This window comes from Physeter macrocephalus, chromosome 19, assembly GCF_002837175.3.
Source record: "Physeter macrocephalus isolate SW-GA chromosome 19, ASM283717v5, whole genome shotgun sequence".
In the NCBI taxonomy this organism is placed as follows: domain Eukaryota; kingdom Metazoa; phylum Chordata; class Mammalia; order Artiodactyla; family Physeteridae; genus Physeter; species Physeter macrocephalus.
The window spans coordinates 63,490,532-63,501,822 of record NC_041232.1 but is presented as its reverse complement, the minus strand read 5'-3'; the positions used below and the strand labels follow the sequence as shown (position 1 = coordinate 63,501,822).

Genomic DNA, 11,291 nt, shown 5'->3' with positions numbered 1-11,291 from the left:
GTTCCCTTTTCTCCACACCCTCTCCAGCATTTATTGTTTCTAGAGTTTTTGATGATGGCCAATCTGACCGGTGTGAGATGATATCTCATTGTCGTTTTGATTTGCATTTCTCTAATGATTAATGATGTTGAGCATTCTTTCATGTGTTTGTTGGCGATCTGTATATCTTCTTTGGAGAAATGTCTATTTAGTTCTTCTGCCCATTTTTGGATTGGGTTGTTTGTTTTTTTGTTATTGAGCTGCATGAGTTGCTTATAAATTTTGGATATTAATCCTTTGTCAGTTGCTTCATTTGCAAATATTTTCCCCCATTCTGAGGGTTGTCTTTTTGATGGTTTCCTTTGCTGTGCAAAAGCTTTTAAGTTTCATTCGGTCTCATTTGTTTATTTTTGTTTTTATTTCCATTTCTCTAGGAGATGGGTCAAAAAGGATCTTGCTGTGATTTATGTCATAGAGTGTTCTGCCTATGTTTTCCTCTAAGAGTTTGATAGTGTCTGGCCTTACATTTAGGTCTTTAACCCATTTTGAGTTTATTTTTGTTTATGGTGTTAAGGAGTGTTCTAATTTCATTCTGTTACATGTACCTGTCCAGTTTTCCCAGCACCACTTATTGAAGAGTCTGTCTTTTCTCCACTGTATATTCTTGCCTCCTTTATCAAAGATAAGGTGACCATATGTGTGTGGGTTTATCTCTGGGCTTGGAATATAGTTGATTAACAATATTGTGTTAGTTTCAGGTGTATAGCAAAGTGATTCAGTTTTATATATACATGTATCTATTCTTTTTCAAGTTCTTTTCCCATTTAGGTTGGGACATAATATTGAGCAGAGCCCCCTGTGCTATACAGTAAGTAGGTCCTTGTTGGTTATCCTTTTTTTTTTTCAATATTTATTTTATTTTGGTTGAGCCGAGTCTTAGTTGCGGCATGCGGGATCTTCATTGCAGCATTTGGACGTCTTAGTTGTGGCAAGCATGTGGGATTCAGCTCCCCAACCAGGGATCGAACCCGGGCCCCCGGCATTGAGAGCGTGGAGTCTTAACCACTGTGCCACCAGGGAAGTCGTGGTTATCCATACATAATATTGAGCAGAGCCCCCTGTGCTATACAGTAAGTAGGTCCTTGTTGGTTATCCTTTTTTTTTTTCAATATTTATTTTATTTTGGTTGAGCCGAGTCTTAGTTGCGGCATGCGGGATCTTCATTGCAGCATTTGGACGTCTTAGTTGTGGCAAGCATGTGGGATTCAGCTCCCCAACCAGGGATCGAACCCGGGCCCCCGGCATTGAGAGCGTGGAGTCTTAACCACTGTGCCACCAGGGAAGTCGTGGTTATCTATTTTAAATAGAGCAGTGTGTTCATGTCAATCCCAAACTCCCTAACTATCCTTCTCCCCCCCACACCCCGCACCTTTCTCCCTGGTAACCATAAGTTCGTTCTCTAAGTCTCTGAGTCTGTTTCTGAACAAACCTGTTTTTAATTGATTGATATTTAGAATCCATAACTTTATTTCTGGATACAAAAAAAGAAGAATTTTGAGACGGTTCCTAAGGGGGCAATTCGTTTTCAGATCTTGTCAAACATATTCCACACTCCCTTTCTCCTCCGCCCTCCCCCACCTCTTCAAATCTCGTTCCTTTGGCTGGGAATCTCGCGAGATGTCGAGTTCTCATGAATTCTCCCATGAATCCCCGCTCTTCCTTTTCCGGTCAGCGGCCTCAGGTGAGTGTTTCTTCGGCGTCTCTTCCGAGTGGTGAATCCTCTGGTTATCGCTGCCATCCCGGCCTTGGCTGTGCCGATTTCGAGACTCTCGGGAGGAGGACTCCCGCGGCTACTGATTTCTCCCTGAGAGTGGCGTTCTGTGCGGGGAGTAGTGTCGGAGTCCCCCGCTTGGCGCCCTGGTGCTCTCGGGCCTCAGCGGGGCGCGATGGTTGGGAAGGGGGCTGGCCGGGGGTACAGGCCGGCTGTGGTGGTTCCCGACTCCGGAGGTCCAGTGTCTTCGCGGTGAGTGGTGGCTGTGAACGCAGCGCATTTGTGGCCGCATCGAGAGAAATTTGGGGGGGGGGGGGGAATAAAGTCAAGTAGGGTCGAGGCTTTTATTCAGTGCCTGAACGTTAAGTGTTTCGAGTTCAGCGGCGCTTAATGCGGGTAATTGAAAGTGTGAAAAAAAGACTGGAGTATTTGTGAAGCTGTGTGAGTAAAGGAGGTTTCTGTAGGGGGAGCCTGTAGAGAGTTGTAGTTGGGTCGAGTTACTTTCATCTGAAGGATCCAGGCTTGGATTGAAATAGGCTGTGTTTTCTTCCAGAGGGTAAAAGGAATGATGTCCGTGTCACTAGTCTAGTGTCAGCACTGCTGTAGTCACTGGTAGTTGCACACGGGAAGAAACCGTGGATAGAAGGATAGCTGCGATGATGGCATTTCTTAGGACACCTTTGGATTAATCATGAAAACAACTACTATCTGAGCAGCTGCGAGCAGCGTTTAGTACATAAACTGTGTAAGTTAGTGTAAATATGTTGACAGAATTATATTTGCTCGTTTCCAGGTGACCTCTAAAAATGGTTCGCTATTCACTTGACCCAGAAAATCCCACAAAATGTAAGTGAACACGAAACATTTTTTATTTTGGAGTAAGAGGCAACAAGATGCCCAGAATTAACCAAAACTTTTTTTTTTTGGTATTTTTTAGCATGCAAGTCGAGAGGTTCAAATCTTCGTGTTCACTTTAAGGTATGTGAATCATAGTTGTGCTCTAAAAGAGTTGTTTCTAGTTGTTCTAGTGAGTATTTTTTAACCATTCTAAAAAGGTAGCTGCGGTGATGCATTTCTTAGGACACCTTTGGATTTACCGTGAAAATAAATCGATTCTGAGCAGCCACCTTTTGGTCCGTGATCATCAGTATATACTGAGCACTTTGATTTAGGATTTGTGGAATTGGGTAAAACTACCAGAGAACTGCTTGAGAACCTAGTGTACATATCAAGATATGGGACACATAATTGTAGTTCATAAGATGATGGAGAACGTATTAAAGTGAATAAACATGCTTAGAGTTCACTTTTTTCCACCTTCAAGCCTCCCTCGGCTCATAATCAGATTTTTTTTCTTAATTGTATCAGCTCACGTCCTAATAATGGAAAGGTTTTGACTGTTGATAAATGGTGACATGTTGAAAATGTTAGAATTTAATGTTTAAAATTTGTGATTTAAAAAAAAATATATGGTTAATTCACAGCTTATATTATTTATACTTAGAACACTCGTGAAACAGCCCAGGCTATTAAGGGTATGCATATCCGAAAAGCCACCAAGTATCTGAAGGATGTCACTTTAAAGAAGCAGTGTGTGCCATTCCGTCGTTACAATGGTGGAGTTGGTAGGTGTGCCCAGGTGAGAATTCATAGTTGTCATTTAAAAAGACAATGTTAGAGAAGGTGATTGGAGGGAGTAAGAATGGCCAAGATCTGCCTTTAATCAGGCTCTTTCTGGTTGCTGTGATGACAGTCTTAGGACACCTTTGGATTAACCATGAAAAAAATCATCTTCTGAGCAACCTTGGTGTTGGTTAAAATAAATTCATCTTGTAACATTAATTTAAATTGGGGGAAGTGACGAATGGGCTCTCTGGTTTTGTTTGTTTTTTAGGCCAAACAGTGGGGCTGGACGCAGGGTCGGTGGCCCAAAAAGAGTGCTGAATTTTTACTGCACATGCTCAAAAATGCAGAGAGTAATGCTGAACTTAAGGTACCCAAACCATGAACATCTTTACTTTATACATGTAACTTGGATAGTTAACAGTTAAAGTTGCTGTTGTCCAGATTTATTTCCTTGATTGTCTTGCTTTCTCAAGTAGCTAAATTCTCCATTAAAAGAATTCTCTTAAATCTCTACCTCCAGTTTCCAACAGACCAAAATTTTTGTCTGTAAAGTATTTCAGGAGCATGGTCTGCAGTCACTTCAAGCTTAAGTCTTTAGAATTTCCCCCCCATAATCCCAGTACATGCAAAAAAGAAACGCTTTTTTTTCCTTGAGTATTTTACCATGGGTTTGTAAACTTTCTTGTGCCATGGACCTTTTTTATACTATGGTTTGTGAATCCCTTCACAGGATATATATTTTTTAAGACATAAATTATATTTTTACAATGGATGGAGGTACAATGTTTATAACCCTTATTTCTTCAAGTTATTCAGACACCATGATGTTGTTGTTGTTTTTAATTAATTTATTTATTTTTGCTGTGTTGGGTCTTCGTTTCTGTGCAAGGGCTTTCTCTAGTTGTGGCAAGTGGGGACCACTCATCGCAGTGCACAGGCCTCTCACTGTCGCGGCCTCTCGTTGCGGAGCGCAGGTTCAGTAGTTGTGGCTCACGGGCCTAGTTGCTCCGCGGCATGTGGGATCTTCCCAGACCAGGGCTCAAACCCGTGTCCCCTGCATTAGCAGGCAGATTTTCAACCACTGTGCCACCAGGGAAGCCCAGGATATTTTTAAATACAATAAAATATGTACTGTTCCAAAGGAACCAATGTGATTGCCGTAGTAATGATTAATGTGGTTTGTTGCCTACATTCATAGTTGAGAGACATTAAATTTCAGTTAGAAGTTAAAACAGCAATGTGTAACTGAACAAAACCTGTGTCAACAAAACAGGTTTATCCATTTGAGGAATTATCCATTACCCTTTTGCATTTGGAAAACTGGGTCAGAACTGGAATTAATGTGGGTCTGTTTAGCTGTCGCCCTTCTAGCTGCTAAGCCTTGCTGTCAAAATCCTGTTTATCATCAAGGCTTAGAAATAGACATAGACACTACCAGATCCTGTAACTCCACTCCTTTATGAATGCCACTTAAAAACTTGGTGCATTTAGCATGAAGTTTTGGTAGTTAGATTTAAGGAAGGACACTTATAATAAAGGTTAAAAAAAACTGCTTGAACAAATATGCTAGTTAAAGTCCTAAGGATTGCCTTTCAAATTATTTTTTTTAAGGCAGGGATTTGAATGATGCAGTTTGTGGTATTGAGATAAAGATGTTACCTGATTTTGTTCCAGGGCTTAGATGTAGATTCTCTGGTCATTGAGCATATCCAGGTGAACAAAGCCCCCAAGATGCGGCGCAGGACTTACAGAGCTCATGGTCGGATCAACCCATACATGAGCTCTCCCTGCCACATTGAGATGATCCTTACTGAAAAAGAACAGATTGTTCCTAAACCAGAAGAGGAGGTTGCCCAGAAGAAAAAGGTAAATTACTTAGTCTCTGCTCAGTTTCATTTGGTATATTAGATTTGTGGTTGCTGTGACGACTAACTTAGGACACCTTTGGAATAGCCATGAAAGGAGACTCTTCTGAGCAACCAGCAACCTCTTCTAACCATTTTATTTTGGCTTTCATGGGTCTCATTAGTTTCTTGATTAACAGTGAATAGTAACTTCGTATTGTTCAGTATGTTAAAACCATGTGATTATCTGCTTATGTCCCCACCTAGATGTCCGTACCAGTTCAAATGCAACATGTCCAAAACTGGGCTCTCCTTCCTGCCCCCCAATAAGCTTGTTTTCAGTATGTGATTACATTTAGTTCTTTAAGCCTGAAACCTGGGAGTGATTCTTCACACCTAATGGATTTGTCTTCTATTGATTTTATCATTAAATATTATCCTCCATCCTTGCTGCCACTTAGTTCTTACCAGCTGGGCACCCTGCCTGCAGTCTTGGTTCTCTCCTGCTTACTACTCTGATGTCCTCCTGGCTGCCCTTCTCCCCATACCACTTCTCTACACCAAAGGACTCTTGATGTTGTTCCCTTTATGTTGAAATTTCCGATTACTCTTTCATTGAGTTACAACCTTCTGGAATCTTAATAGTGCTTTTTTCTTTTCCCCAGATATCCCAGAAGAAATTGAAGAAACAAAAACTTATGGCCCGGGAATAAATGCTGCAAAAAATAAATGCAAATAAAAGTAAAAGCAGAGTATTGGTTGTCTTAATTAGTAAATCTATTTCAAGTGCCATCACAAAATGGATCAAATGAGTTTTCATAAAACATGTTGTTTTGCATCTTTTGGTGCTTTACGTAAAATGGAATTAGAACATGGGGAAATTTCTGAATCTCTTTTCCACCCACTTTATTGAGATTTAACACACTGTACAGTCTTAAGTAGCATTTAGTATATTCAGTTACGCATCCATCAGCACAATGAATTTTAGAGTTTTTCATGATCCCAAAGAGGAACCTTGGTAGTGGTTGGCTATCACCTCCCCCCAGTCCAGTGCTGGGTGACTATTTCTGACTGTAGATTTGCCTATTCTGGACAATTCATATAAATGAAATCACAGTGTGACCTTCCTCACTGGCTTTGACTTAGCATGACTTTTTCAGGGTTGTAGCATGTACCTGTGGTTCATCATATATTTAGTCAAACATTTGGGGCTTTTGTTCTTTTAGCTACTATTAGTGTTGCTGTGAATTATAAAAGTTCTTGTGTGGGCATATTTTCCTTTCACTTGGGTGTATACCAAGAGTGGAATTCCAGGGTCATAAGGTAATTTTAGTGAACACTGGAGGAACTGCAGGACTCCTAAAGCAGTGCCGTTTACAGTGCGACCTGCGCAGTGTATGAAGGTTCGAATTTCTTCATCGCCTAGATTTCGCTGATTATAGCTGTCCTAGTGGGAGGAAAGTTGTATACCCATTTCTTGTAAAAATACCCGCTCAAAGCTGACGATGTTAATTTCCCCTGCTCTTGAATTTAAGACCCTTGTAGCAGGGTGAGTAGCTTACCCACAACTGCGTTCCAAAACAGCCTAATCGTCACCGCAAGCTTCCCTGTTGGTGGTGAGTCACCGGTACAGGCGCTTATCCTCTCCTGGGTCCGCGTCGTAGATCTTGTTCCGGTGACCTGGAGACTGGGAAGCACGGCGCTTCTCCACCCGCAAGCTCTAAGCTGACTGCCGGGGCTGCGCCGGAAGCCGCCTGCGTCCCCGCAGGGCGTCACCGTTACGTCGGGTGCGTCCTTAGGCTGACGCAGGCGCGCCTTTGTCGGTCCCTCTTCCGGTGCTTGTTGGGTAGGCTGCGGCACGTCCCCCCCCACCCCCGACCCTCCCTCCAGAAGCGTGGACACTGCCAGTGGGGCTTGGTGGCCGCGGGTGAGCGGGGCCGGGTGGGTCCGGGCTGCGGCCGGGGCTTCGGGGCGCTGCGCGTTCTCCTGCCCTCACGATACACCAGCGCCCCTGCCCTGTGCCTCCCCCTGGGTCGGTCTCCACCCCTTCCTGCCTCCGTCCGCCTCCCTTGGCCTCAGGATCCGCTCTCTGGTCTGTATTGTCGGTATCACTTTTTATCGTCGTCGCCACCATTCGCTCGTACTCTCCCCTTTCAGTCCTTGCCTTTGACTTAGCGTGTCCCGCTCTCTTTTGTCTCCAGTGAAGTGATCCGCCGACTGGTCACTTAGAGGAAGTGGCGTTCCCCCGCCACAGCTGCTCTTGTTCTCATAGAGCCTCCGCCTTTTCCTGTTCCATTGTATTGGACTAAGTCGAATGCAAGAAATTCCTCTCCTCCGCGTTTCAATCCATCTTTATCGCTGTGTTGTATATTCGAGAATTGGCTTGGAGGGAGTAAATAAAATCATGATTTTATCAATTTATCATAGTCACCTTCTAGACCTTTCTAAGCCATAATTATAACAAAAGTAATTAGTACTAATTCTTGAGAATTCATTTAAAGCACAATTTCAAGTAGGTAAAAACCTGAATCTTTGTGATGGAGGGATTGCCTGTCACCGTATTGCCAGTTGTTTTGAACGGTTTAGTTGCAATGGAAAGTTTGGTAGAAAGGGGAATAACATGATGATCGTGTTTTGGGGAGAGAAAATGCAAGAGCACTGAGCTAGGAAACCAGAATTAGGCTTTCTGGTCTTAGCCAGTTCTAGTTACTAGTTACCTGAAGTGTGGACTTTGGACAGGTTACAACTTTTGGATGTGTTTGGGATTTGTTTTGTTTTGTTTTTCTTATGGTAGCAACATTTACGTAGTACTTAATATGTGCAGACACGGTTCTGAGCTTTGTATTCCTATTTATCTCATGCACACTACATCCCTGTGAGATCGGTACTATTATTGTCTTCTTTTTACGCATGGGAGAATTAAGGCACAGTCTGGTGAAATAATTTGCCCAGGAACACTGTCTAGAAAATGGTGAAAGCAGGGCTCAAATCCAGGCAGCTGCCAGCCATCCTGTTTGATTATTATGCTATGGTACCTAAACCAGTAAGAAGTCTTTTCAGATCAGATTCTAAATGTCTAGTAGCCAAAATTACGATTTCTTGAAAAATGCTGAAAAAGACTCTTGCTCGTTTGGCTTATTTTGATCAGAGGATATATTCTTTAAAATTTTGGAACAAAATATTTTGGCAAATTCTACAATTATTTTAATTTGTCTAGGGGACTGTTTTAAAGACTCCAATTATGAATCCCTTATAAAATAGTTGGTCATTCCCTGATACACATTTACATTTTTATTTGTTTACAGCTCTTGTAATTCATTTCAAAGCTGGATTATGTATACCACTCTTCACTTGTGTTGTGAATCATTTTAAATTGCCTGAGTGTAGCAGTACTTACTCATTTACCACTAAATACTACTTAGCTTACAATATTTTGAAAATAAGTTTAACACGCTGAATTATTAGCCTTATGCACTGTTCTGAAGTTTCTTAGTTTTTAAAGCCCTTGCTAAGGGATTAAAAATTCTTGTAAATTTAAGAGGTCTTCGGTTTAATTGTGTGTTATGCAAGTAGTATTGGCTCTTTTTCAAGAAATTGCTGATCTTGAGAAATTCCAAGTTGACTTCTAATTATCAAGGAAATTTAGGTGTTAATTTTTGGAAATGGACAATTGACTTATACCAGTAATACTAAATAAAACTTTTATTACTCAATACCCCTTTATTGCCATTAAAAAGAAAAAGCAAATCTGTCAAGGGAGAGTTGTTGGCTGGGAAAGGCCAGCCAGTATGCAGCCTAGAGGTCTTCCAAAGTGATCTCTTAGTACCATATTACAAGATTTGCCCTTAGCATTGTTCAGTCCCTGGAGATGATTAGGCCCTGGGAGTTAATTCACACTAAACTGGCATATGTCAAAATTACCAAATTCCTTAATGTTTTTGTGCCTCCTTTTCTTTATCCGTAAATGTAAATGCCAGGGTACCCAACCTCACTGGGTGTTTTGAGGATTAAATGAGTTGATACATGTAAAGGGCTTAACTGCCTAGCACCCCGCAAATGATGGTGTCATTCCTTTATCATCAAATTTATGGTTGTGCAGCAGTGATTGGAGAGGTTTGGAGGCAGGCACCTCACTATTATTTTCAGGTCTACCACCTGTTATTCCTTTACCTTGCAGATAGCAGCATTTTTATTTAATAGACTCTTGCTTTAAGCTAATACCTGTAGTGTGATTTAAGTTTTTCCTTCAGTGTAGAAATAGTCTTTTCATATATCTTAATCTAGGTAAATTCCTTCAGTCATTACTCTATGATGATCTAATTTGTTCTTTCTTCTTGTTTATCAACAGTTCAGGATCTCAGGCCTGGGACAATGGTGTGCATTCCCTGCATCGTCATTCCAGTTCTGCTCTGGGTCTACAAAAAGTTCCTGGAACCATATATATACCCTCTGATTTCCCCCTTTGTTAGTCGTATGTGGCCTAGGAAAGCTATACAAGAATCCAATGATAAAAACAAAGGCAAAATAGACTGTAAGGTAAGAACATTAAAATGCCTTGAATAAGGGGGTTGGGGATGCAGGATGAAATACTTGGCTTTTGGAAAGGCAAGTTCTTCCAACCAGAAGCTTCATTAATGTGTCTAAATTTCCTTCTTTTTTAAAATAGGGGTTTTGGATTTTTATTTGTAATTAACGTTTGCTTTAAACTAAGGTTTTAAACTCGTCCTCTGATTTATGCATTTGCTTCTTGCTTTATGGCCAAGATAATAACTAGTATTTCCTGAGTGGTAAGAGTAATGGTAAATAGTTAATAAATACCAAGAGATGATTCTGAAATAAGCCAAGTTTCACTGACTGATAACTTTGATAAGAGATTTAATTGGTAGGATCATAGAGGTTTTTTTTTTTTTTTAACAAAATGGAGTTATTTTTTAAAATGAATATTTAGACACTTCTGTTGTCTTTAGTGTTGGTGATTGTTAAATACAACTTTGTGTTCAGCTGCACAAATTTAGCCATCCTGCACATTTCTAGAAGTAGTTTTTTCATTCTGAAGTTATTGTCTGTTTTTAAAGAGACTGTCTCTCAAAATGTATGTCTGTTTGTTGTAATAATATCTAAAGTGGTTTTTCATTTTAGGGTGCAGACATAAATGGATTACCGACAAGAGGACCAACAGAAGTCTCTGATAAAAAGAAAGACTAAAGTGATGGTCCCAAAGGATCTCATTGTTTTAAAAATGGATCTGATAGTATGAAGCACCTTCTTTGTACTTGTCTCTGATCTTTTTCCCTGAAACCGGAATTTGGGTTAGATAGTTTAGATATTTACCTGACACTAATCAGGAAATACCTGGTATTTGTATTTAAAATGTAGCTAGTTATATTTAATGACATCATTCCTGAGCTCCTTTTTCATTAAAGTAGCTTTCATTTCTTTTATTGCAGTTTTAAAAATATGAATAAAGAAAAGGTTCCTGCTAGTAGACTCTGTTACTAAATCAGTCCCTAAAAATCCTTGGGCCTCTAGCTTTTATACAGGCTCTTCAACTTGAGGAGTATAATTTTACTGTGAAAGAGTGCAGTGAGACTGTGCAGTGAAATGAAAGGTAGTTTTTGGAGATGATAATTACTTGAAACATAAAGATGTAATTACTATCTCACTCAATGGAGCAGCTTATCTATGAGAGTAGTAATTACTGTTTATTGCTCTGAGGAAGATAGAAAAGACAGGGAAATGGGGTAACCTCTGAAAAATGGAACATCTTTTACGTAGATGGCTAATGTATATTATAAAATTCTAATTCTTGTCGCATTCCTTCTGTTCCTATGAATGTATTAAATATTCAGTTTAGCTTGTTGTTCTTTTTTCTTTTAAAATATAAATACTTAAAAGTAAGATTTTTTTAACCACATCAGAAATCAGGATTGTAATAGTGTGATGGTATCCGGTTAGTTACGGGGCAGCGATATTTTTTTTCTTCTTTTTTTTTAAAGTTTAGATCGTATCAGTTATTTTGTTCCATAGTAAGACAAAATTTGTGGTTTTCAGCAACAGTGATGTGACTGGAC

General features: G+C 40.3%; 2 protein-coding genes and 4 non-coding genes across 8 annotated transcripts; all 6 read left to right on the top strand.

Annotated features, from left to right (window-relative positions):
* Nucleotides 1–1,843: 1,843 nt before the first annotated feature.
* RPL17 (ribosomal protein L17) lies at nucleotides 1,844–5,975 on the top strand. The gene is made up of 7 exons (XM_007123509.4): nucleotides 1,844–2,002; nucleotides 2,544–2,596; nucleotides 2,688–2,728; nucleotides 3,255–3,389; nucleotides 3,645–3,743; nucleotides 5,051–5,242; nucleotides 5,886–5,975. Exons 2-7 carry the CDS (start codon nucleotides 2,557–2,559, stop codon nucleotides 5,931–5,933), a joined length of 555 nt encoding a protein of 184 aa, XP_007123571.1. The 5' UTR covers nucleotides 1,844–2,002; nucleotides 2,544–2,556; the 3' UTR covers nucleotides 5,934–5,975.
* Nucleotides 2,402–2,467, top strand: LOC112067158 (small nucleolar RNA SNORD58). The gene has a single exon (XR_002893121.1). It is a non-coding gene; the product is annotated as a small nucleolar RNA SNORD58 (small nucleolar RNA).
* LOC112067157 (small nucleolar RNA SNORD58) lies at nucleotides 2,810–2,874 on the top strand. The gene has a single exon (XR_002893120.1). It is a non-coding gene; the product is annotated as a small nucleolar RNA SNORD58 (small nucleolar RNA).
* On the top strand, nucleotides 3,489–3,553 carry LOC112067156 (small nucleolar RNA SNORD58). Its single transcript, XR_002893119.1, has one exon. It is a non-coding gene; the product is annotated as a small nucleolar RNA SNORD58 (small nucleolar RNA).
* LOC112067159 (small nucleolar RNA SNORD58) lies at nucleotides 5,293–5,356 on the top strand. Its single transcript, XR_002893122.1, has one exon. It is a non-coding gene; the product is annotated as a small nucleolar RNA SNORD58 (small nucleolar RNA).
* Nucleotides 5,976–6,037: 62 nt separating the features above from the next.
* Nucleotides 6,038–11,079, top strand: C19H18orf32 (chromosome 19 C18orf32 homolog). Of its 3 annotated transcripts, none has more exons than XM_028480301.2 (3): nucleotides 6,038–7,066; nucleotides 9,569–9,756; nucleotides 10,360–11,079. In XM_028480301.2, exons 2-3 carry the CDS (start codon nucleotides 9,592–9,594, stop codon nucleotides 10,423–10,425), a joined length of 231 nt encoding a protein of 76 aa, XP_028336102.1. In that variant the 5' UTR covers nucleotides 6,038–7,066; nucleotides 9,569–9,591; the 3' UTR covers nucleotides 10,426–11,079. The 3 variants fall into 3 exon arrangements, with proteins under 3 accessions (XP_028336102.1, XP_007123568.1, XP_007123569.1); XM_007123506.3 differs by lacking the exon at nucleotides 6,038–7,066 and adding an exon at nucleotides 7,068–7,147; XM_007123507.3 differs by lacking the exon at nucleotides 6,038–7,066 and adding an exon at nucleotides 7,154–7,312.
* Nucleotides 11,080–11,291: the final 212 nt, after the last annotated feature.